Genomic DNA, 26,797 nt, shown 5'->3' on the forward strand with positions numbered 1-26,797 from the left:
AACCAACCACACAACAACAACAAAAATATCTCCCAGAACCACTCTTCTTTCACCTTCTTTAGAATAAAGTCTCAAACAAGTCCTTCACAGGGCTCTGGACCCAAATACCCATCAGCACACATCCATGACCCATTGACTGTTCATACTGCAGTTTTATTTTTTCCTTTGTACAAAAACAAATATAAAATTTAAATCCAATAGAAAGTGTATACTAGCAATGACAAGTTTACATTACAATAAGACAGGACAATGCGATGTGTATCTAACACCACATTAGTTTTAAAATTCTCAGTGATACATGCACTATATAAAATAAAAATTGCTAGAACTTTTAATCTATTTCTACCAAGAATATCCAGATACCAAGATACTCAATAACCAAAAGTCATCTTGATAGACAGTATCTACAAAATTAGACTATTGCCACACACAAGAAACCAACATTAATAGAAACATTTATCATTCTTTGTTAAAATCCTCTCACAAAAGCCATACATAAAATTCTTAGTAGATACAGAAAAAGCTCAAAAGTTTGTTAGCATAGGTAACCATTCAGTAGTTCAAAGAATCTTCTAGACATTTTGAAGAGATATACTGTAGTTTTCAATTTGTATTTTTCCCCAGAAAGCCAGAACTAAGTCGACTCCTGTTTCAAAACCTAGTCAGTGGTTACAACTAGCTCTTGAGTGAAGTCAGAGTAGCGTACAAAATATTTAACAGAACAGGGGTGTCACAGGAGTGTTTACTTCTTGAAGAAAGTCTTTTCCACATTCAAGGTTTGTTTATTTGTCCCATAAACAAGATTGTACCTGAGGGATGAAACAAAACCAAGAATTACCACAGTCTGTAAACAGAGTTAAACTTTTCCATGAAAGCATGAAGTCCACAGAGCACAGTTGAGCCACCTCGTCACAGTCTTGTCTACCCTCCTGCAAGTTTGGAAGCCCAGGGAAGCATATGTTTGGATAAGCTCATATTTCTAGAGACACGCAGTTCCGTTGATGCTCTGTGGAGCCTCAGGACAGGGACTGCTGCCAGGAGCCTACTCTTCCCTCAGTGCACTTGCTTCCTACTAAATAACATATCTATCACCCACATGTCACTGCAAGAACCAGATGAGTTATCCAAAGTAACTGGGGCAGCTCTGCTCTAGGAGAGTCAAACCATACTGCAAAGAGACCACAATCACTGTTTAAAACTCACTTCTGTTCACTATGTTTTAAGACTCACTTCTGTTCACACCAGGCTGGGGCAACACCCTTGATCCCCAAATCCTCTTTAGCTTTTACCCTAGCAGTGCTTTTACTTTCCATCAGAAAGCTGGTTCCTATTCACCAATTTGCTATCAGTAACAGTTATTTCCTCTCCACTCGGGAACTATGAGTCCTAAAGACTGTTCTTTTTGTACTCAGGAACCTGCCATGCTTATTTTTGTTAATTTGGCAGCCAATACTTGTTCTTTTCCCCATTCTGAATTGCATTCCAAGTACAAATATCTAACATCAAAAACTTTAAAATATACTGGCAGGATATTTTTTTAAAGCAATAGTTATTCAGTAGCTCCAGACTTCTGTCTCTCTTGCATAGTGGATACTGAACTTACAGGCAAAAATTGCTCATGATAATACAAATGCTACTTACCTGTAGGATTATGCCGGATGAAAAAGACAAACGGCCTGTCTACTATGAACCAAGGAGGGGATGATCTAGCTATTAGAATTGCAGCTTGCAAGAAAGAGAAGTTTTAAAATTAGACAAGTATCATAACACATTATATTCACTATCAGAGTAAAGCTTCCCAGCATGTGCTAGAAGCTTGCACAGGTAGCAACAGACCTACCAACTTGGAGTTTTAAGGCCATACAGGTCTCATGTTATTCTTATAGGAACCATATTAAAAAGATACAACAGAAGACCTACAGAAAGCTGGAAGGACATCTTGGATTGTCACACCAAGGATGTAGTAGCTTATTCCTCTTTGCCACCTGGATACCCAGAAATATTACATTGGTGGCCAAAGTGTTAGCTACTAGAAGACACTTCTCTAGAAGTAAGCCTGCTGTATTTCTTAGAGTAGAACAGTCTGATCAATATTGGCAAATTGGGATTTTCCTGGGAAATTATTTAAAATCCATCAACTGATCTAATCTGAAGGCAGCACATTCCTGCAACAATCTCCCAGTGGGCTATCTTTGCTTAGGGGTACAGCCTTCTAATACAACTTTTCCAAGCCTGACAGGTTATCAGTACAGTCTCTTACTTGTTGCTGCAGAAGCTTTAGTTCCATCTTCACTAACTTCAATTTTTGTCTTTTGCAGAACATTAGATACATGAAGACCTTCTGTTCCTGAAAAACCCAAGGAGAACAGCACTTTCAGTAAAACTAATTGCAAGAGTCCTGAAGTACCTTGTAGCCAGCAACTATGCGTGTGTGGCTAAGAAAAATAAAAGCTGCTACAATCCTGCTGAAATCCTGAAGCTGCAGTGAACAACACTACTGGTAATACCCTTGAGTACAGTCACTGAGCTTCTAATTGTAAGAAACAGGGAATAACCCATCTTCTCCTCATTTACTAGGTTTTCTTATTTGATGGTCTATGTTAGAAGTGTTTACTTCCATTTGTAGTTTTAAATAAACAAATGACTGAAAAAGATATGCTATCTGAATTGAAGTTACACTCTCATTTATCTCAGTGTTAGGGGGCAAAAAAGCATCCAGCAAGACACCTTGCTTACAATGAAACATAGGAATTTGTTTTCAAGTTAAGCCAGTACAACACAGGCTTTTTTGTTAAATGTCTCTGTGGAAGCTAATCAAGAGTTTAATGGAAGCAGAGAACAGAAATAAGCTGACATATTAGAACCGTAAGTTCAAAGTTGTCTACACCCAACTTTCAGATACTAATATTTACAGCTCTTGTTTGATCCAGTTCCTTAAACTATGAATTTAATTCTTGAGCTTACTACAGCTCAAGAAAATTGAGTCATTAAACACATACTTCAGGGAAAAGTTAAATACTGCAGCTGCAGTACTTGTTACAGTTAAGGTACAGTATTGTTAGAAGTCCTGCTATAGATTTTAGACAATGCTTGAGACCCTCAGGTTGTAATATCAAATCATAGGAAACTGATTTACATGATTTACTGCTGTAATGCAAGACAAGAGGAAAAATAAAAGCCACTGCAGTGTTCAATAGAAGCAAGAAGCTGTACTTGGCTGGCTACAAAAATAAAACTTTGCTCCAATGTCATGGTAACACTTATCCAAGACAACACAGACAACCACATTGGTAGCAGAGCACTTAATTCCATGCCAGAAACTATGAATAAGGACCACCATGGATTAAAAAAAATAACTTACTTGTTATTTTTGCAAAGTTTGCCTTTGACTGGTCAAACATATCTGTAATTCCAAGGGCTTTCAGAGGGTCCTTTAAGTCTGTTTCTGCTACTGCTGTAAATCTAGTTGGAACAAGCAGAAGGCATTAGCATTAGGCAGGAAAGTTGCCTTAAGCACTCTCTCCTGTATGAGAGGAGATATACACATATGACTCTCAAAACATTCCCTGAAGGAAAAATTGATTATATTAGTACTTACTTCGGTAAAATAACCTGCACTCTTTTTGCTACCATGGTTGTCATCCAGCTTCCTATTGTTTTTGTGCTGATGTGGGGGATGATGGCAGAGAGCGGCGTTGTGCTTTCCGTAGGCAGAGCAATCAGCATGCTTATCATTTCACCATGATATGGCAGCTCAATGATGTTATACCACAGCTCATTGGGAGTACTTGTAGTGCCTAAAAAAAATAGGCAAAGCTAATGAGCCACAATTCTTAGATCCTTAAATCTCTACTTTACCTTTAGTCACCTACTGCTATAACAGTCCTTCAGGAAAGCTTTGCCCACATCTTAAAACTGACTCTGAAGAGCCACAGACTGCCTGCCTGCCAGGTAAGCCTTCAGAAGTGGCACGGGGCCTGTACAGATGCTAGTTTGACAAAAAAGAGAATTATGTCATGAAGCAAATACTCATTTGAATTTGATTTGCATAGTTTCCCAAATCTCATAAATCCAGAGCAAAAAGCCAGCTATGTTAAAAATCACCAGGTCTGTGAATCAGCTGGATTCTACTTCTGATCTCAGCTGTACCACAGCTGACCAAGAAACAAGCAGCAAGAAAAATCAGCAGACTATCTTTCCAAGCCAGAGATGTTGCAGACCATCTCTTTTTCCTCCAAGAGCTATTGGAAGAGCACCCATTTGAAGCAGTCTGTTGCATTTACTTCATTTTCTTGCTTAATAAGGACCTCATGAGGAAGCAGGCTCCAATCCTTCAAGGTAGCATGGAGCAGCCACTTTGAGGCAGTGCAGGAGGCCAATTAGATGAGGAAGGAGACGGCAACGCCTCCCTGACTTACAGCAAGTGCTGAGAAGACTGTCTTTGAAGAACTCTCTCCTCCAAGTTTCCTTTGGTTACTGTGGGATTTATGGCATGTGCCTGGGAAGCAAATGCTTTTTATAGGAGCTTCAAGTGAAAACTTGTCAGTTTAACTACAGACTACAGGGTTTCTGGGGAAGTTTTTGGATAGCAATAAAATTTTATTATTTTCCCCCTTTCTTCATGTAAGTCTGCACTTGTCAGCAAGCTGGAAATCTACATCTTGAGTAGAAATTTAATCTTGTTGCTAGGGCCACACAACCAGCCTTTACTGAGCTCGTATGCCTAGAAAATTGGCAGTGCTGCACTTAGTTTGCAGGAATTGTGTCAACCTTGGCAGTTTAATAGTTCCCTCTTATTGTAACAGTTCTTCTCAGACTAGGGCACACAGATCAAAATACTGGTTGTGTAAATCAGCTACCCCACAGTAACGAAGGGTGAACTGTCCAACAATGAGATATCACTTCCCTGATCTGCTAAATACTACTGAGGAACATCAAAAACAGGAGAGCTCAACTTCAGTCAACCGGTGAGATTTAAGAAGTCTAAGAAATTTAAGCTTTTAAGGATACCTTTGCAAGCATAAATAAGATAGAAGCCCTGTGTTAGAATATCCAGAGATACCCAACCTAAACTAAGTCTTAACTCAACAGTATTTCTCTAGTTCTTTTCTAGTCTCAATAGCTTTTCTAACTCAAACACAGGCCAACACAATAGAATTTTTAACCAGCATCAGCGTCAAGCCTTTAAGATTATAAACTTGCTAAAGCCTGTTTTAAGTTGTCACCTTCGTTTAAACCCCACAGGTACAAGGCATACACTGCACCAGGCTTCCCCACCTCCCCAGACTCACTTGAAACAGTTATCATGTATTACATTACATCAGCTGTAACATATACACAGGCTTGGGACAAAGCTACAGCTGTTTAATACAGATATACTAATACAAGTTGAGACCCACTGACAGTAAAACTAGGCATTTAAAGACACCACGGATCTTGGTTTTGGATTAACAGCAAACTGTACTCCCAGGCCTGTTCCTCAAGCTGTATTTAGTATGTATGGAAGCAAATTCCAGGCAGCACTGCTCTCCTTGAAAGGATGCAACAGAAGACTTTTTTAATCAGAGCTTCAGTCTTATTTTGACCAATAAAATCCCCACAGGGCTGCAAACTTGAAGCTCTGAAGTACACTGTCAGTCGAATCCAGCTGCTTATGTCAGCTCAGAGAGTCTCTGATGGAAGTCTGGCTGAACCTGCTGAACTTCTTTTCATTTGTGACTCAATTTGAATTTTAAGAGCAGCTTCACACCTTGAGAGATAGGCCAACCTACTGACCCTGTGCTCCTCTGGGTCCCCCAGGACTGTGGACCATAGAAGTGCCATTTCTTTACTATACAATAAAATAGATTGATTCTAATCCAATCTTTTTTCATACGCAGCTCATTGCCAGATAATTCTTTGGGTTCTGTTTCTGTGGGCAGTTTTCCTTCATTCAGACCCCTTAAAAAATAAGAATTCATTGTACTGCAAAGCAAAGTTCTCAGTTTGGGTACTTCAGGTTTTCCTTTTTAAAGACAACAGGATATGGCAAGTACTTTGTCAGACTATTTAAGCAGCTGTTAAATATCTTGCACAGCAAACTCATCCATACCTCAGCAGGATGAGATACTTCTGTAACACAAAGCCTCCTACCTAAGCTACAATGAACAACACCACTCAATGCCACATGTACACCAAACTTCTGTTTTAGTTGGAAGGCAAATAATAAAACTGTTGGTGGTGACAGCGGGAGTTCCTCAGCTTACCGCAGCGGAAGATAGATAACTGGGACAGCATAGGAACTTGGTAGGTCTTCCCATCAGCTCCATGAAAGGGACGTTTCTTTGTATTTTCAGGTCGAAATCTTGACTTCCATAAGCCCTTGAAATACACAGCATTTACTAGAACCAGTCTAGTCAAACTGCCATCAATATCATCCGGAGCTACAACCTGATCAATCATACCTAGAAGAAATAAAGAAAGTCTGAGTATTTGATGTCATAACATTGGCCAACTGCTCAAAAGAAAACCCAAAGCACATACTACTTTAGGCCAACTCCTCACAGGGTAACACATTTGAGGTTCCTAAAGCCAAGGGTGTTCTTTATCAAAAAGTAAACCTTTGAGATACTTAGAACACAGACTACTCGCTAATCAATAGACTGGTGTTATAACTGTAACAGGGCCTTATCCTTGCCAGCATGTGAGCAGATCTAAGACTCAAACTAAGCATGTTAGTGGCAGCAGGCTCAGCTGAAGCACTTCCACATTCACAGCTACTTGCAACATTGATATGCAAAACTAGTGAAGTAGTAGGGGAAGAATCTGACAGCCTCATTCCACAAATACCACATCCAGCATAATCAGTAACACACTCTTGCATCCAGAAGACACTGGTTTTAACTCCAAGATACCAAACGTATAGTTCACCTAGACTACATGTTGCAAAACATGATCTCAAGCTCTAGCAAATGTAAACTTAGCAACTAGAGACTAAGAGACTTGAACCATGGGGAATTCTGTCAAGGCAGGGTAAATTAAAAAAACCTCCACTAAACATGACTTCTAAGAACATGGCCATATCTTGCAAGAGTTTAAGGCAGCAAGAACAAAAGCTGAACTGCTCTACAGCTTTCCACAAGTCCCATTTACCAAGTCAAGCATCTGAGTCGCTTTCAAGTATTTTTGAGAAAGCAGAGCTCCAGAAGAACTCTGCTCAGATTTCTCACTGGTTGTATGAAGGCAAGGAAAAGCAGAAGGTCCCCTGATCCCACAGGCAGATGGGCACACAGAGTATACACATCCCTCAAGGCCACCAAACAGGCACATCTGCTGGGGCAGTGGGACTGCAGATGCCTGGCCCATGAGCTCCAAAACATGCCAGCTTAAAGACAGTTTTCAGTTGCAAGGCACAGTGTTTTCTCCCTCCTCATCTTTCCCCAGTACTTCGAACTGGATCCGAGACGTCTCAGACACCACCCTGCCACACACAAAAAGCACTAATACTTACCCCTCGTTTCATTTTTCACCCACTGGTTGATGGAATCACATGCTGCATTTGGGTCTTCGAAGTCCACGCTCTTGACACTGCACTGAAACACCTCTTTGTTCCTTGTAACAAAAGGCACTTCCATTTTAAAGCCACTCTTTGCAAACACTGCATTAGCAATTGTAACAATGTCTTTATTCTTTTTTGAGACTACGAGCCTGTTTATCTTCTTTAAGGCTTTACCAACTCCTAGTTGGAAAGAACAGCAAGTTTAATTTAGAATAAGATGATGAACAGTTACTTTATATGCAACTATTAATGACATGAAAGGTCAGACATTTTAAGTGCTGGACTAGAACAGGAGACCAAAGCAGGCATCAAGAGACCTTCCAAAATAACCATTTCTGATCTCTCATCTGAAGAACACTAGCAAAAACATGGCCTTCACTGTGATGCCTGCTGCCCCTCTAGCTATCTGCTCAGAATGCTATGGACAGTGCTGGGGATAATATTTGTATTCAGGTCTTTCTGTAGAGCTACTAACCACGCTCTTCCGCAGAAGTGACTGTTTCAAAGTGTCATTCATATCATATTAGCCCAGGTCACCTGTAAGCTCTGCAACAGCTACAAAGCAAGTGGAGGGGTCAGGCTGTTCACTCAGAGCCAGCAGGTCTGCAGGATTATGCAGGTAGTCTTGAACCTCCAAGTGCAAAGCTAAAGTTGTTTTCTCACCATTCTTCCTTTCCATTTACTGGAGAATAAAGGAAGCTGTAGAGATTCCTCTAAGTTCAAGTCTTAGTTTCCTTAAAGACTAGGTCTTCACCTACATCAGCTACAAGCAGGAGTCAATCCCTTAACACTTGCTCTTGCCTTTAGAAAAGGAAAAAGGGAAAGCAGTAGGTTCCAGTGCTTACAGTCAAGATCCTTAGGACCTGACAGCATCAAGTGCTTGCTAGTTCCTTCACTGTACATAAGAGAAGGCATATGGCAGCAGAGAAGAACTGCTATGTTCACCATACCCAGTTCTCCCCATTGTTATGGCTTATGAATGAGTGCCTGTCTACACAGGGAAGCTATTGCCAGGCAAGCAATTCACATTCAACCCTCCTATTTAACAGGATTCTTGGGTGGCCATTTTTACAGTGGTTATTAATGGGCTCGCTGTCTCCCAATATAATTTAGGCAAAAACATTTCCAGATTGCTTCCTTATGTAGACAAACTCAAGAAATGAGAGATACAAAGGGAATAAGTTATTTCAGAATTGTTCTCTTAGCTGCATATGAGAAAAAGCCTCAGATAGCTTTGCTGTTTCATATATGATGAATGCTTTAGCAGAGTCGTTTGGGTGAGTTTCTACATGTTCACTCTCCAGTATTATGGAGAAATTCTTTTGGAGAACATACCATAACAGAGGTTCTCAAACTGTATTCTGTGAACCACTGGTGGTCCACGGAGCACTTGCTTGTGGTCCGGGGAGAGCTGACTGGTCTCATGATGCTGGCTCTCCTCTGTGCTTCCAGCTGCTAAATTGCATTAAAAGACAGCTAAAGATAAATTAAATACTTTCCAACAAAGCATTTGGTGTAGTTGCCAAAGGACTGTAAGGCAATCATGAACAAGAGCAGAGGAGATATGTGCAAAGAGATAAGTAGCATTCCCTAAACAAGTCTCTAGAACAAGGTACTGGCTGCCTCCTAAGGAGTTTGAGAACCTCTGCATCAGAGCTCAATTAGAAAATGTGCAGGCCAAATAAAACCAGTTGCCTCAATTTTTGCAATTACATATATTTTGAGGATTCAAATGTTCCTGAAGTTGGTTATCCAATGAAGAGATTTCAATCTACAGCATTTAGATCTCAAGCTGACAAATCATTTTGTTATACTTGAAACCCAGAACCAAAACAGCAAAGCAAATGAAGACAGGACAACATGTTATATGACGATACTGCTCAAGATTTTAAAGTGCACTTACCTCTTGGAGGGTTTCCTACTCCTGGAAGGAAGGCAGAATGCCAGCACTAAGATGTTAAATCTTGCTGACAAACACTCACAAAAATACTCAGCATGTAAAGTAAAGCAGCAAGAACCTTCAGCCTACACCCTCTTGAGGTGCAGACATTGGCAGAGAATATGAACACAGATGCATGCAGTGTCAGGCAGAGGGACAAGCAGAAACAGCAGTTTGAAGAGGGCACTACAAGAATTACAGGTTCAGGGATCCTCACAGCAGAAACACAAGTGAACAAAGCTGAAGGGCATAAAAATGAAAGTATCAAGTGTATGCTTAGAATTTGCACTAGTTTCAATGTGACAACATCTTGCCCTGTTATCTAAGGAGTGGCACATTAAAGGCTGTTCAGTACAGGCTGAAATGGGATTCTGCAGCCTTCCTGCACAGTGTTGCCACTGGACCATGTTCTGGATAATCAGTTTTGCAGGGATGAAGGCAGTTCTAGCCAGGGCCCTGGAGTCATAACAAAGCTGCTTAGAAGCCAGCTCAAGTCTATGTAACAGGTCCATACTCAAATTGCCAATTAACTTCAAGCATGTTAATTTTGTGCTTTGGTAAACAGAGTTAATTGGTGTATGATGCAATATACCACACTTTGAAAGCCATCTCAAAACAGAATGAAGATTCTGACAAAACACACCCAAAGCCACCTTAGAAATCACTGACCATTTACGCTGTATCTCATCATAGTTGTCAACTGCTTCTTTGTCTTGCCATCAGCACCCAGCTGCAACACCCCCAGGACTGATGCAATCCCATGAGGAGAAACAACAACATTGTCCTGAGGCTTAGCTTTCACTATTTGATTGAAGACCTGGATTCCAACATCAGAGCTAAGTTCCTCCAGAGGATAAAAACTGAACTGGGAACATACAGATGTTAACGTCCCAAGAACAAGGAGAAGTGGGAAGTGCCAGTTCATGATTTCTGGTTAGTTACCTGTAACAGAACATGAGGGAAAGTAAAGTTTTCACAAGTACAGCATTTTTACTTTCAACTGAATTTATTTTTTACCTAAGAGCAGGCAAGTCTTGCACATGCTCCACGTACCACTCAGAGCTCTAGCAACAGGACTTACATCCAAGATAACCATAATACAGCTAGATATTATTGAATGTGTGACAGGACAAAAGCCAAAGTTGGGAGACCACCTCCCACCACACACAGTTTTGTGTTTCCATTAAATGGAGTCTTGGCATTTTATTTAAACTGCCCCTCAGGACAAGTGAGTGCTAGGCAGCCTTGTGGTACAGCCCTCATGCACTAAGATGTATGTGCAGCACACTTTATAGATCCTCTTCTGCAGTAAACAGAAGCATGTATACACATGCAAACAGACCTTCTGCTGTGGGAACTTACACCTGCCTAGAATAACACAGTAGCTGCATAACTGGCATTTTCCATAATGGGAATATAGAAGGCAACTTTCAGATTTTAAAATGCAACGTTAAGTTTGGATTTTAGCCTGTACTTTTCCATTTAAGTAAATTCAGCAGCTAACAGAAGTAAGTTCACATTCCATTTGGGCCAATCTTCATCTGCAGATCTAAGACCTAACAGAATTCAGTATCGTTACACCCATGACCTCCTAAGAACTCAGGCACAAGCAGCAGCAACAGTTTGTTCAAGACCTCTCAGCAACTGATTAGAGAACCAAGCCCAAATCTTAAACACTGAAACTACCAGGCTATATTTCCTCCTCATAGAAGTGTATTCAATCCCTTTTTTGTTAGGGCAAACAGGTACGTAGAGGAACAGTCATACAGTAAATCTCCCATTTAATGAAATTAAGTTCCTGCTTGCCTTTGAGAGGTTCAGTGACAACATTCTTATTTTAAGACATTTCAGTTGCACAGTTCACAAGCCCTAACTTACATTTACAGACCAACAAGAGAGCCTGCTCCCCCAGTGAGCTCAGTTTGGTGCTCCAAGATTACACTCATGCGTTAGCCTCTCAAACAGGCTGAGGAGCTAACTAGTTCCCTAGTTCACTGAAGCCTAATCAGACTGCAGAAGATACATAGTTGATTAAAATGTCATTTGCATACCACATGAAAACCCAAAATTGGTGCCTCCTCCCTTCAGCCCGCTGCTCAGCCATGCACACTTGCCCCCCTGGCTCCAGGAGCAGCATTGAGGAAGGGAGCACATTTCAGCAGAGCCTTCACCACCACACACCACAGGAGTGCTCCCTGCCACCCCACAGCCTACAGACATGCTGGAGCAATGCATCAACAGGAAACCAGCTGCTGTTTGTGCAGATTCATTCAATCATCTTTTAATAGCACATACTCCAACTGTGCTAAGACACTTGCAATAACAAATACAGCATTTCCTACACCATTTCAGGGGACAGAATTGGCTTCATCAGTTTGCTGCTGCAGCACAGAATAAACCAAATGCTGAACATGAAATAATGCAGGCATTGAGACATCTTTCTCCCCCAACCCAACTGTTAGTATAGCTGTGACCAGAAGAACCTGTTGGACTGTTTAAAGTTATGCAAGAAAAAGCAAAAAGGCTGCCCTACAAAGCAGGTTAACAGCCCGCCCACTCATTAACAGTCTTTCCCATCAATCTGCCATTCCCTCAAGCAGTTGTGGAGTCACTGAAGGTGACAAAGTCCTTCCAAAGGAGCTCCATACCAGCCATCAACTGGCACTAGTCAAGCTTACTCTGAAAACTAGACTGGCTTGAGCTGCCTGCAGCTGAAACTTGTGGGAGGAAAAGCAAAACGCCAGCAACACCTCACAGAGAAGGTTACAGAGTCACCTCCTGCACCCCAAACCAGTGTCTGCAGCAAGACCCAGAACCTGAAAGGGAACATGAAGCTGTATTTTTCTTCTAAAGGTGTTATGGAATATTCTTAAGTGCTCTGTGATACTAACACAAACAAGCCTCCTGAAATATCTCGTTTTGATGGGAGGGAAGGTAGCAGCTTTACATCGATGGCAAGGCTGTCTTGCCAGAGGCAGGCATGGTTTGGCACTCCAAGAGAAGCTAGGTTTTGGGTTTAAGGCTTGGGTTTTTTTGGTGACTATCTCTTCTCCCTTCCCAGAAACCCAAGGTGCAGTTTAAACAAAAATTATTCCAATATTAACCAGGCTTTTACTTTTAACTAGTACCTTGGCAAATAAAATCCAGAACAACTCTGACAAAACCAACAAAAACCACAGAACTAGTAAGAGATTCTTAGCAGATGCACTCACAAGCAACCAAGCAGTTAATGTTGGTGCAATACAGCCTTGTCCCATGTAGTGATGGTGCCCAGGGATAGTGACAGGCAAGGCAATCAGAACACACAATTTGAGCTGTAATTTGAAAACCTTGCTTTTGATTGAGGCAGCTCCACTGATCCAACCAGTAAACCAGAAGAGACTGGGCTATTTGGAGCCTATGTACCCTTAGCACATTACATTGCCAGAAGCATATTAATAAAGCAAAGGCAGGAGTGATGCTTCTATGAAACCAAATAAAACAATGTTTCATTGCCACTTACATGCTTCATCTGCACAGGCCTAACAAATCAGACATTTTTTTCTTCACCTTTACCACAATATATTGCAGGTCTCAAGCTTTGTAATTCACTGGTGATAGCCCCTGCCAGACTCAGTAACAGCTACCAAGAGCCTTGCATTTTCCCCACATCACATGTGAAGTCTTGCCAAAACAACCTGACTCTGCTCCTAAGGCCACTGCTGCAGGATTTTGGTTTGCATTTTGTTTATTTTGTTTTGTTTTAGGGAAAAACTGTCACCTCCTGCACCTGGTTTCCCTAGATATCTCCATTCTTGTCTATCCTCTCCCTCCTGCTACACCATCAAAGTAGGTTGGTGTCTATTTTGGAGCACAATTTCTACCAGATACCTGCTCAATAAGTGAAGCAAAGTTGTGCAGGGCTCTGAGAACAGGAGAAGAATAAAACTGCTTTTCAGCATTACAGAACAATCACTTCTTGGCCCTGCATAGCTTAACCAGTTGAGGAGCTAATTTCATCTTCAAGCAGAAGTAGCATTCATGTTATTAATGCTTCTGGCACAGATTTCAGTATATTCAACTTCTATGCAGTTCAGTAACAAGAAGTACATTTGCATAACCTGAAAGAAAGCTTAAGTACAGTGCAAGGAGAAAGAAATCCAAAAGGATGTAGGATGTGTAGGATGGAAAACAGTTGACCTGCTATACAGATTATCAACGAGCTTTCAACAAGCTTTCATAAAGCTGAAGCTAAAAACTCAGTTACAGTTAAATTTGTATCTAATGCTTCAGAAAGCCAAACAAAAATACAAGCTAGGCATTTATTTGCCTATGACCTTTACATTTTTACAAAGTTAACTGAGAAGGGGGAAGGTGTATAGGCAAATTCATTTACATAAGTGTGGGCTTTTGAAAGATGCTGGATTATAAAAAATCCCTCAAGGTAGGCTGCCCACTTCTTAGCTGGAGAACTTACAGGAAGGACAACAACCCACAACTTAAACTTCTGAACAGATATTGGAAATATGACACCAACCCAAAGAAATACATCTAGAGAATAATAAAGGAAATATAATTTGTTTTGCAAACCTAGTTCTTAGCCCTAATGCTAAAGTTCCTGAACAAAAGAGACGAGTGTCATGCACTCAGCTGTATGAGTGATGCCTTGGCCATGGCAAATGTACTGACAACTCTATTACTCCACCTGTCCCACTGAACAGCACCATACCAGGTCTTGTACACCATGATAAATTAGTAGTTACTACCTATCTCTAGATGCAGAGCCAAATTCAAGCTGATGCATATTTTTAAATAAGTAGTCCAGTCAAGCACAGGACTTTGGGGAAGGAAGGAGAGGAGCACTGCAGCATGTCATATCTGCACTGCTAGTTCTGTGTTGTTTCATCACAGATGATGAAATGTCTTCAGGCTACCAGTCTCCAGATGACCTCAGCCCCTATCTGGTGCTGCAAACACTAACCCTCATACATAGCAGGCAGCATGCTCAACTCTCATTAGGCTCAGCTACTCAGATCACCCACACAGTTTAAGTTCTTGGTTGAAGTATTATGGAAGTATTTATGCCAACAAAGGGGACATGATGCTTTTGTCCTGCATTTACAGAATGCTTGGTACAAAAGTGAAGTTACTTTAATACTGTTTGATTTGGGTCTATAAAGGCATTTGGTGGCATTGGGAGAAGATATTTCTTCAGCCCCAGGTACAAAAAAGCTGCTGAGCATGGAAATCCTGTTACAGAAGAGAACTAGCTTAGAAAGGACTTTGTTTTCAGACAGCCAGACCAAACTGCTGCTTGTACTCTTCCCAAGAGGAAGGGGAGAAGTTAGCTTGGTTCAAGTTCAGAGGCAAAAACATGAGCTAAAAAAATACCCAGATTGAAAATGTAACTTGGAGAAAAGACTCATCCCAGCAAGCCCAAAGAACACTATGAAGTGAATTGAGGATGAAACAGTGAACTACTTATAGATTTTTAGATACTTATACTGACTGCATGAAGCACTGCACATTAATATTCTGAGACACCTCTGTTTATCTTGAAGCCTGACTTCAACAGCAACAAGGTATAACCCAAAAGTCTCCTTTCTTGCAGCTACAACCTGGATTCTGCAGTTTCTTTAGAGACATATCACACAAGGAAATGTATACACTAAAATTTACTTCTGTGAAGAGCTGTAACCAAAACAGCTGCAACAGCAGCTAAACAATGAAAGTAAAAGCAGAGTCTTGCAGCATTGCTGGTTTCACTATATTGCACCCAAAAAACTCAAAGCCCCTGAGCCCACACAGCAGTTCCTGTGCCCAGAGAAACTATGGCTGGAACAAACATTCAGGGACTTCTGAGATGTTCATTTTTCCTTGTCAGTGCCATCTGTGCTCCTAATTTAAACATCTTATTTCCACTGATGCGAGAGCCCGAAGAAGGCAGTTTCACTTCAGGCATTTAACCAACTCTCTCCAGCGGGACTGAATAAATACTCAACCAAACTTGTTAACAGTCATTTAAGGAGCTGGCTGAGCGCATAGCAATTGTTCCTCCAAAGCAACAAGAACACTGGTTGCAATGGGAAAGTCACATGCTGGGTCTTGTTTTTCAGATTATGCACATTTGGTAGCATATTAAAACACTCAACCTGTCGGTAGTCTTCTCCTCTCCCCATCACAGGTGTTTACAACTCCTCTTCTACCTAAGCTTCTTATATCCTAAAGGTTTTAGCTTCAGTATCTCCTCCTACCTCTGCTATATCTAACCACACTTTGGGGTTTGGAGCAGCGGGACCCACAGTCTGAATACGGGCAACTTCTGAAGTAGCTTCTTCCACACAACAGAACTGTCAAGTGTTTCATCTTCCTCCAGGTTTTCTGGTACATCCTGAATGTTGGGTTTTTGTCTAGTAACTCTACAGTGCTTCCTGCTTTAAAGCAAGGAAAAACTTCCCAGACAACCCCACAGATACAAAAAAAAAAGAGCCACATTAAATCGACATGTCAGGTAACACAAAATATCTAACAAAAGATTTTATTAGTCAACACCTGGAAGGTTTAGTATATGCAGAGCATTACTAAGAAAGAATTATTATTAGCATTTAAACAACTCAGTACTTACATTGCTCTGAAAAGTAGTAAGTTACTGTCAACATGAAATAAACAACTTGTACAGAGATAAGGTGGAAGTCTTTAAAAGATTTTGTATACAAAGATACTGGTCTGACTTCAGACACTACAGCAAACACTGCACACAACTGCAAGAAGTATGGTACTGGTTCTGAGGCTCTCCTCTCCCAACCTTAATCCTTCCTCTGCTTTTTCTAACTCTCAGCTTGTTAGTGCATTTGTGTTTGTTTCAAGATGGACCATCTCCATCTGGAACACCTCCCTTTCAGCTGTCCAACCAGCCTCCCCTGCCAAGGGGGAATTTCCCAGAAGAGTGCCAGCTTGTGAAACTGGCTGGACCCAGACAGTAATCATCTCTTTGTCCAAGCACAGCCCCCACATGAACATAGAGCTTAGTGCTTCTTTATGAAGAGATGTGACCACCACTTCTTGAGAGTTTCTATTTAGCTTGAAGAACAGAGACACAAGCTCCATTTAAAATTTTCTGTAGCCTCACAGCTAGTGTTTCCAGCTCATAAGCCAGACTGATTCTCTCACTACTGTATCTTCTACATCATTTGGTGGTACCTCATGTTAGTTCACTGCATTATGTGAAACTGGTCTCTGTAAAGTTGACCAGAGATAACTTCCCATTTCACCACTCAGTTGTAACCATACTAAAACTGCATAAAGACTATTCAGAGTTTCATGAACATAGGCATTTTTTTATTGTTTGGTTTTACTTCTATCCTTGATTTGTACATAATCTGAAGAGCCAACTTGAGCTCTGTTTCATGAAGCAAATACACAGTTTCCTGATATCACTGAGCAGGGTGCTTAGAGCAGTCTGGGACTTTACAGTTAAACCACCATTTTCAAATTTTATCTACATTCTCTCATGACAGCAGGCTCACCAAGTTTCATGTGTTATTTACTCCTGTATTTAAAGCAGAGTTTCCACAGCCTTCTCCAACATCTATTATCAAGTATTACAGTATCAAGAAGATTAAAGAGAATTGTGGTTTCAATTTGCTTTATTAAACAGGTAGTTTTGTAGATCTTACATTCTTTATGCAATGTGGTTATTTTAACATAATGAAGAAACAGCATGGGACAGTCAGCCCATCATGACTAATGCTGCAGAACCAGTTTCCCAAAAAGACACAGCACAGTAGTGTTTCACAACATGGCAGTGAAACTATCTTCTTGATCTGGATTCACTCCAGTAGAGTGAACAACGGTTCGATGATTAAAGCATTTGCCTAAAACTTAAAATGGAAGATTGGGTTATAGAACTGTTAAGTTTTGGGGGAAGAAAATCTGTGGAACTACAGCTCCTTCATTTACTGTACACACACAGTGCTCATTATGCAAATACAGGCTCATTAAGAACCAAAGGCAAACCTACAGCATTGCAAGTTCCCATCAATACAGTTCAGGTTATTAACTCTTTGGTAATCAGCTGCATAAATACAGATTTATGAAGTAACTCCACAAGATTACCAGTGGCTGGTGTCTATAAAGGTACCTCACCACCCCCGTTACCTTAACCCCCACTTCTCCTATGGTATTTGACCTTCTTAATATTCTTTAAGGAATAAAAGGAAAACCCTGTGACCTTATTTATTTCCACTTGCTGCAGGACTCATCCGATACCAAGACTCTCACACCTCTACACCCCTGCAGAGCAAAGTGAAACATGTTCCTTCTCTCTGCAGGTAAATTTTAACCTGCTGTCCAGTGACACGTGCCCCATCTCTTGCACATACCAGACTAGGAGAGTAGAAATAGCCTTGCTAAGAGGGCTTCATGGCCACTCTGAGACTGTGTGGAAAGCAGTTCTTGGAGCAAGTTGAACATCAATCAACTTCCCAGTACACATCCTTTTTCAGAAGGGTTAGGATACTAGCATCTATAACCCTCAGACTTTGAGAGCTGTTAAGTAAACCTTTACAAAAATCTTTGTAAAAAGTAACAGAAGCTAAAGATACAGAATTGAGTCCTCAAACGAAGAAAGCATGTAATTTGCTGCAGATGTTTATTATGTTTAGATGCATGTTGTTTACCTTCAGATTCCACACCTTTTAGATTGAGTTTACAAAAGAACCATGTGTACTTCCTATTAAATAAGCCAAGTTCCCATCATTCCACACCCCATAGTTCAGTCTGGGTCTACAGAACAACTGAAAATGGGGTTTTCTATGTACCAATAATATTTTTATACTTTTAAGAGGATGAGAGAGACAGCAGGATGTATCAGCCACATGGTATCTAACCAAAGCCTATGCATGCTTTGGTTACATGCCCAACTGGTAACAAGAGACAGGTTTTAAGTCTTTCAAGTGGCCTGTAAGAAGCTCCACTTGAAAAAATGCAACTAACTCGATATTACCAAGTTTTTACTTAGTCTTCTTCCTACAAGAAATAAGGGTATGGTAATAACAGTGCTGACAGTTCTGCAAAGTTACATGGTTGTATTTGATACACAAAAAATAAAAATACATTGGAACAGCTCCAGTATTCTGTTCATAATAAGAACTTTTATGAGAACTCATACAACAGATATCCAAGACCTGAAACCTAAAGTATTTGTATCTAGCGAATGCTACCAGCTGACAAAACACCAAGAGATCAGAAACACTGTTTTATCCATTTACTTCATTTGTGGTTGGAGATCCAGAGTGATAGGTGACTAACCTTTTATTTGCTTATTAATCATGCTGTACAACATTAATAATCAACCACTTCCTGTCTGCAAGTGAGTTTAGAAACTCTGTTCTCATCTGAAATACTACACAACAAATATAACTTTTAAAGTGTAGTGTAGCCAAGCATAATAAATGTATTAATATTTAAGATTTTAAAAGCATTATTTTCTGTCTTTAGGACAGAAGCTTGCAGAAACATCAGTTACTAGTTTTCTAGTAGACTTTTCTCAACCATTTCAGAACTAGCTTAAACATTACCCAAAAAGGATAGGAATATTGACATTTTTCTTTACAGCATATAGAAATTTACTTACATTCATCTTCCTTGCCTCCCTAGCTTCAGAAGCTGAACCAGCCAACCACAGAAGCATCAGAAGGCACAGATGCTGCAATGATGCAGAAATCACACCCAGTAAGAATGCAAGAATGAAGAATTGTGCTGGGAACACTAACTATAACAGACACCTCTGCAGCCTTCTGCAAGAAGACTCACATTAACCAGTTAATAAGAGAATTAACAGCTATTTAGAAGACCTGTATCTAAGAAAACGTGCTCTTCTCATTCATCTTGCCTTGCTTCCAATTAATCTCACTGGCTTTACTACAGTTTTCTGGAAAGGCAAGACCTACATTTCCATAGAAAAAAGGAACAGCTATATATGAACTTTGCACAAGATTCCTGCAAGACTAGGTCATGGCCTGGTATTATTAAACCATCTGATTCAGTTCAGATTGAAAGTTTGTAGGCTGAGTTGTGAGCTGCATTGGCCGAGAAGCCTCCACACAGCATCGCTATTTCTGTAACAGATGACAAACCTCGGCAGAGGAAGCAGGCAATTAGCTGGGAAAGAGGCCTCTTAAGCTGGGCTGCCAGAGCAGCTGGAAGCCTCAAGCTTCCTTCATTGCTGAGAAAGCTCCATGAGCTACTCCTGGAAGAGGAAGTATAGAGCAAGATGGAGATGTACTGCTAAGAGGTAAATCCAACAACTTCCACATAAGATTTATTATATTGCTTAAGGATATAAACTAAGAAGGTAACATATTGTGAGAGGAAAACTTGTTCAGTTCTCCTCTTGTTTTTGTACCTATAACCTGTCAGAGCCAAGGACAGAGACTGCCTCTCTCCTATGAAAACAAGAAACCTCAAAAGCCACTCACAACCTTTGGCCAGCACAAGTTCAACAATTCAGACCAGATGACACAGCCATCTCAGAACCAGTGAGGACCACCACTAAATACCACCATGCCCTTCTGCAGGAATAGGTGTTTAAAGCTCAAGTTGTTAAATAACAAAAGCATTTAAGAAAACAAAGCTTGGTCAAAACTACATAGCTGATGAACATGAATTCCTATCATTTGCACATCAGCTGAGCAAAGAGAGCTACGATGTATCACATTTCTCCATATTGTTGCTGGAGACTCCAGCATGAATTATGACTGTGGCTTACCGTCATTGACAACTGTTATTTCTCACAAACAGTTCCTACCTGCTTGCTGAAGTCACGACATATGCACAGCCTTGAACAGGGGTTTTCAGAACCAGTCTTGATACATTCCGTAATTGTTCTCACAGTCCCAAGATACCAGAAAGAAATTCAGACCACTGTTTCTAAAGCCCATGAAAAGAGCAGGAGGTTGCCCAAAGCACACTGTTTATTTACATCATGTTGCTGAGTATGGTCAGCAAGACAGACTTTTCACCATGGGGAAATGAATCCACAGGATGAATATGCTTTCATACTTAAACCATTTGGTGGCATATTTATCAGACCCCAGCATGAGTCACCTCCTGATTTCAGCCTGGAAATATAAAAAGCATCTTTCTGGCTATTAAAGGTGAACACTACACCACAGACAAGATGCAGTTGCTGCCAAAATGCTTGTTTCCAAAGACCCTGCTCAAGATGTGCTAAAGGATACATAAAGCATTTCATTTAGCACGTAAGTGTGTTTCAAGGCCATGACAAACAGTTCAAGAAACTCATACTAGCAATGTCAGTAAAACTGCCTCATCCTCTTCCTGTCCATGATCACTGGCTCCAGCTTCATCAGTGACCTCTTCTGTGCCTGCAGAATTATTCATATAGTTGAGTTGTGAACTAGACTCCAGTACTGAGGAGACAGGAAAAAGCAGAACACAGGACAGCTTTTTCGCACAGCATGCCAGCCTAAACGTTTGTGTAGCTGCAGAATGCTACTGCCTTTATTTCCATCTTTCTGGTCTCTTCTCCCCCCTTCATTTCAAACAATGCAGAGGAGAAACATGTGAGATGTACATGACAGTACATATTCAGCTTTGTGTTTTCATACACTTTCACATACTTTAATAAAAAAAAAACAATTTATCTTTTCATAGTTCTCCAATTTACACTCTTAATCTTTAAATTCATACATAGGCAATTGGGAAAACTGATGGCTCAGCATAAAACCATGACACCATACTACCTGCTCTCCAATGCTAAAGAGACAATTCTTTACATCACTCTGCTTATTCAAATGTTTATGGTTAGTACAGGTGCACTGAATTACATGGTACTTACAGGGTAGTACTTTGCTGTAAAACACAATTTGTAAGTGATATCACTGACAACTGGGAGGATGCCTGGAGGGAGGCAAAGATGACTGTATCCAGCAACACTTAACAGATCAGTGATGATTAATCCATCTTTTCCTTGTCTTCCCACAGATAAAACCCTTTGACCCTAAAGAATAGGAGAATCCAGTTAACAGACCAACTAACTGGAAATGTTTTGATGATGAGGCTGGATTTCCCCCTAATAACTATTACAAAAGCATACTCTCTCTGGCATGCTTGTGATTAAGCAATCCAAGCAGTCCAGACAACCCTTACGCCAGCTTTCAGGAAAAGCCTTCCACTGAGCCTCAGCTTCTTCAAGCATGAGCACTGCAGGTTACCTAGCAAGAATCAAAAGCTGCAACCAGCTGCATAAACCACAGATACTGAGTCCACCACCACAGTAACACAAATAACAGTCTCCTAGAATCACTTAGGTTGGAAAAGACCTTTAAGATCATTGAGTCCAATGTCTGACCCTACTCTACCAAGTCCAGCATGAAGCCATATTCCCAAACGCCACATCTAGACAACTTTTAAACACATCCAGGGATGGTGACTCAACCACCTTCCTGGGCAACATGTTCCAATGACTGACAACCCTTTCAGTGAAAAAGTTCTTCCTAATGTTTAGTCTAAACCTCCCCAGGTGCAGCTTGAGGCCATTCCCGCTTGTTCTATCACCAGTTACTTGTGAGAAGAGACCAGTACCTACCTCTTTACAATATACTTTCAGGTAGTTGTAGAGGGTGATGGGGTCTCCCCTTAGTCTCCTTTTCTTCAGACTAAATAGCCCCAGTTCCCTCAGCCACTCCTCAGAAGACTCATTTCCAGCCAGAGGTCCCTCTGAAGCGTTCCCTTTACTGTAGAGCTACGCAATTTAGACACATCTCCATTTTAAATTCCAGCAATGAGGTGAGGTGGTTATTTATATACATACACACACCTCAGTCTAGTCTAAAAATGCCCAGTGCAACTTATCAGGCTCCCTGCTTGACATTTCTCTGTGTAGCAGTTTGCTGTTAAGAAGCTTCAGGACTGGAACACGTCTGGCTGTGCAATTTAGAAACCCACAGTAAAAGTCTCTGCATGCCACTAAGACATGCTATTCTCCTGGTTGTCAATGACAACACCAAACAGAAGCTTCAGCACTTACGTGCACACCTTGAGACAAAACCCACTGCAGATCTATATTGTTCTCTTTTTTGTACTTCCATGAGTTTATATGACTTTCCACATAAGGTACACAGAGCTACATCTAGACAGTTGTCTATACTGATAGCCATATCACCATCTGAAGCAAAGAGGAGTTTTTATAACATCCTGATGCCCAGGTAGCAGATGAAAGGTTAGCATCCAGATAAGCAGCTTTTAAGCATCTTAAGAGCACTGACAAAATTTGCTGACAGATTGTCTGGCATACAACTTGTCCGTAATTTTAAATAAACTGTAGATTAGCATTTATTACTCCAAGTTTACTTCTGTGCCAAAAAGCTGCTATTCTCACAGATTTAATCACACCTCATTAAATGCTAAGATTCCAAGCTAGCACATCTTATACGTATTTTAATCATTCTGCTTAATCATCCTGCCTTTTTATTTGCACTGGTCTTCACCCTACACACTTTTAAAGGTTCATCACATCATCCAGCAGCTGCTCGTGGATTTCTACAGCTTCTCCCCCCTTCTTTGAAGCTTCACAACAGTACAGCTGTTTACACCTACATACATTTTGTGAATAGCCTCTACAAAACCAGGTTTCTAATTAATTCCTGTAGAAAGCAGTGAGTAAGATGTTGGTAAATGCTCACACAAGTGACAGTGAAGGGAGAAGAGGAAGTAATTTTTCACTGCAATGAAAAAAACCGAATCAGTCTACCAGGTTTCTCTTTCAGGAAGTTGCCCAAGAAGGCAATTAAAACTACAGAAACTAAACCACATTTCAGAATCATGCGCAGGTATGGTGAAGGGGGAGAGAAATATCTCACACTGAAGCCTCTAATCCATAAGCCAATATTCTTTAGCTTTAAGGGAAATGTGCCATTTTAAAACCTACTTGTTAGCAAAATGGTATTTCCAAAGGTGTTACTTCGCTCTGAAGATTCCCCTGCGTTGCACAACACTGACCCAAGATAAGGAACACCATTTTGGACAGGAGACAAAAAACTCCCGAAGTGTACTTAGCATTTCCAGACCCTCCCAGAACTCGCTACATGAAGCACGCTCCCACTTCAAAAGAGAGCCAAGGTAAGAGTTTCAGCTCTCCGGTTCTCTGCTTCAGCATTTAGTGCCACCAGCACTCGATGAATTCTGTTTCAGTAACACAATATATACACCCTTTGCTCCCCGAACTGCAGCTGCTGTAAAGCCTCCCCTCCCATTTCTCCATCACTTCATACGTAAAGAAAAGCTCAGTTAGTAGCTATTTGCTGATTTTATTATTATTATTTTTTCAGTAGAAGAAAAGCAAGCTCCCTCTCACACCGGACAGGAACCACTACCGAAGTTATCAGCTTCCAGTTTTCCAGCCGATGCTCGGGACGCGGGAGCTCCCGCAGCTGAGGGAGCCAGCCCGGGGAGCCGGCAGCAAGGAGAGCAGGGGCTCCCCACCGGCGCCGGGACACCAGCCTGGAAACCCGCCTCTTGGGGGGTAAAACAAACAACAGCTCCTCGCTTTCTTAAAAAACCCAACCAGGACACGAAACTCACCGCGCCAGAAGCGCCCGCTCCCGCCACAGCGCCCACGCAGCCGGCACCGGGAATCTCGTGGGAGCAGGCAGCAGGCACAGCCCACCCAAGAGCCCACCGGCACCAGGACAACGCGTCCGGACCGACCATTCGCCCCTGGTTTGTCAACAGGGAAACTTTGGTTCCTCCCCGCGTGACGCCCGGGCCCCTCCCTCCTCCGCCGACCGCCAAGCGGGCTGCCCCGGCGCCCCAGCCCGCCCCACGCCCTCCGGTAGCCCCGCTGCCGCACGACGCGGGGCCGACCAGCCCGCACGCACTCACCTCCCCGCAGCCGCTCCCGCGACACGCACCCGCAGCCCCGCTCCGCGCCGCTCGGCCGGGGCGCGGCGGCCCCGCCATTTATAGGGCCCGGGGCGCCCCGCCCCCCGCAAGCCACGCCCCCGCCACAAGCCCCGCCCCCTCCTGCCGCCCAACGCGGGTGGGACAGACCTGGCCCGGTCCCGCGTCCCGGCCCGGTCCCGCTTCCCAGCCCGCCCCACGGTAGTAGGACCCGCTGTGCTGGGCGCGGGCGGCCGCGTCCCCTCGCCCCAGGCCTGCCCAGCAGCAGCAGGCTGTGCCCCTGCCCCAGCCACCCTTCCGAGCCCCTCCAGCCGCTCCCGGGGCGCGGGGGGAGGCACCGGCCACGGCGGGGAGAGGAGGAAGCGGAGGCAGCTGTTGTGGTGCCCGCGGGGGTGAGGCTCAGCCCTGCAGGACTGCTGAGGGGTTAGCGAGGGGACGGAGACCACCGAGGCCAAAGCCTGAGATGTGCCCTGACAGCACGAAGCCCCTTCCCGGCAGCGGCGTCGTGGGAGATGGGAGGATTTTGGCTGAAGGGGCATCTCCCACCTCCTCCGCCTTCCTCCCACTCCCCGCAGCTGTGACCGCTGCTCCCTCCTGCTCGCAGGACAAGGAACATGTGCCAGCGGCCCAGGGACACCATCCCTCGTGTGGCACCAGGGTTTTGCTCTTACGAGCCGTGTGAGGGGGGGTGTGAGGGAGCCGAGCTGCCGCTCCAGCAGAACGGCACGGGCACGTCAGTGAGACAGGAAAGAAATGAAGTCCTGGGAAAACACATGTGAATCATAATGCTGACTGACAGCCCTGGAGACCTCTGCTGACAAAGCACAAGAGCAAATTTCCACTATTCGTACCAAAACGGTGCTGCAGACAGCCCCAGAGAAACAGGCAGAGCGTCGGTCTGGGCAAGGACAACACTGCCTTGTTAAGTCATCCTTTCTGCTCCTGTTTTCCAAAGAATTTCTCATGTGTGGCGCAGTCCAGCTTTGAAGAGACAGGACAAGTATGTAATAAACCACATTTCTTCCCTCAGGAGTTTGGCCTCTTCTGGATAAAAAAAATCAAAACAACACTCATACCCTGGTGTGAGCCAGAGCAGCAGTGGTGGTGGCCGCTGTAGGTCTTTAAGGTGGAGAGCCTCGTGCCCACCAAGGGGGGCTTGCTTTGTGGAGGTCCCCTGTGCCTGGGCGAGCCCCAAGTGCTGGCAGGCAGGGTGAGGGAGGTGGCACAGCGTGGCAGCACGTGGAGGCAAGGAGGCAGGGGAATTTGGCTGAGACAAGACGCTGGCCCCAGCAGGCTGGGCTGTCAAGGAATGGTTTCTTCGTGGGCATTGCCAGCTGAGGTGGACGTCTCAGCTTTTTACTGACTAGCACAATTTTACTATTGTAATTAAAAACTATCTTCTTTTCCCAAAATGCTTTATACCATCATTTCTATAAACATCAGTCTGTTTCTGAGTTGAGATTAGAGATAATTAAAACCAGTAACAACAACGACAAAAAATCTCACCTTTTGCATGACTTTTCATATGAGCGAGGACCTCCTTTGAGTGTCCATTTTCTCTCATGGATGAAGACAGAAAGCTATTTAGACCACATCAGATCTCCTGCCCAACTGCTTAATGTCATGAAAACCACATGGAAAATGTTATTGAGTGGTTTTGGGAACTCTTCGGTACAATCTGGTTTATGGAAAGGAGGCAGAAGAACCAGACCATGAGTAGCCAGCTGTACCCAGATCTTGGGACAAGAATCCTGGTTCTACTCCAAAAGGCTGAAGACCTTTGCAGGTGCAAACTTAGTAAGTCTGTCTTCAATTAGAAAGAGGACTGGGAACTTACGTTCCAAACAAATCACTATGAAATAGGCTCAGTTTTGATTATACCCAGTTTGGGCAGCACATTTCCAATCCAGTAAGAGTTGCAGCCAAAAGGCAATGCTCTTCTTCCCTTTTCTTCTAGCCACATAGTCCACAGCAAGCAGCTGGAATAGCTGTGGACAACTGCCTCTCTCTCAGGCAAGAAATCACTGTTTCTCCTCATTTGCAAATGGTTTAAGTGATCAAATTTGTGCCAGTGAAACAGTTAACTAGTCACATGTTTTGGAAAAAGTGAGGCATTACACTTATTAAGAAGGTAATACCAGCAAAGGACTCATTTCTAGAAATTCAAGCATCAGGCAAAAATAGTTGAAGTCAAGAGGAGTTTGGGGTGAAGCTGCATGAAATTGACTCACGCATTTTAACAGCTGCCAAAAGAGGAGCACTTAGGTCCCCTCCTTTTTCCCCTACTTCTTTGAGTGTCTTAGGGTCCTTATGTGATCAGTCTCATCCTGGCAGGGAAAAAAAACCCAACACTGAGCACTTTTTTCCATAATTTATTCTCTGAAAGAGCCTTCTGAGGGGCTTGATGAACGCTGAACCCA

General features: G+C 42.5%; 1 protein-coding gene across 4 annotated transcripts; it reads right to left on the reverse strand.

Annotated features, from left to right (window-relative positions):
* Positions 1-132: 132 nt before the first annotated feature.
* SERPINE2 (serpin family E member 2) lies at positions 133-24,405 on the reverse strand. 4 transcript variants are annotated; one of them, XM_051626377.1, is made up of 10 exons: positions 24,360-24,405; positions 10,146-10,418; positions 8,873-8,992; positions 7,490-7,717; positions 6,246-6,443; positions 3,599-3,797; positions 3,362-3,462; positions 2,261-2,347; positions 1,642-1,725; positions 133-809 (listed from the first exon to the last, which is right to left on the reverse strand). In XM_051626377.1, exons 2-10 carry the CDS (start codon positions 10,399-10,401, stop codon positions 772-774), a joined length of 1,311 nt encoding a protein of 436 aa, XP_051482337.1. In that variant the 5' UTR covers positions 10,402-10,418; positions 24,360-24,405; the 3' UTR covers positions 133-771. The 4 variants fall into 4 exon arrangements, with proteins under 4 accessions (XP_051482337.1, XP_051482335.1, XP_051482336.1 ...); XM_051626375.1 differs by lacking the exon at positions 8,873-8,992; XM_051626376.1 differs by lacking the exons at positions 8,873-8,992; positions 24,360-24,405 and adding an exon at positions 24,060-24,115.
* Between the last annotated feature and the right edge of the window lie 2,392 nt (positions 24,406-26,797).

Source organism: Apus apus, chromosome 8 (assembly GCF_020740795.1).
Source record: "Apus apus isolate bApuApu2 chromosome 8, bApuApu2.pri.cur, whole genome shotgun sequence".
Taxonomy (NCBI): domain Eukaryota; kingdom Metazoa; phylum Chordata; class Aves; order Apodiformes; family Apodidae; genus Apus; species Apus apus.

Coding starts and splice junctions, on each gene's coding strand:
- SERPINE2 (XM_051626377.1), bottom strand. CDS start 10,401: ATGAACTGGCACTTCCCACTTCTCCTTGTTCTTGGGACGTTAACATCT. Junction 6,444..7,489: donor GGTGAAAAATGAAACGAGGG/GTAAGTATTAGT, acceptor TATTTCTTCTAG/GTATGATTGATCAGGTTGTA. Junction 3,463..3,598: donor GTGCAGGTTATTTTACCGAA/GTAAGTACTAAT, acceptor TGTTCCAACTAG/ATTTACAGCAGTAGCAGAAA.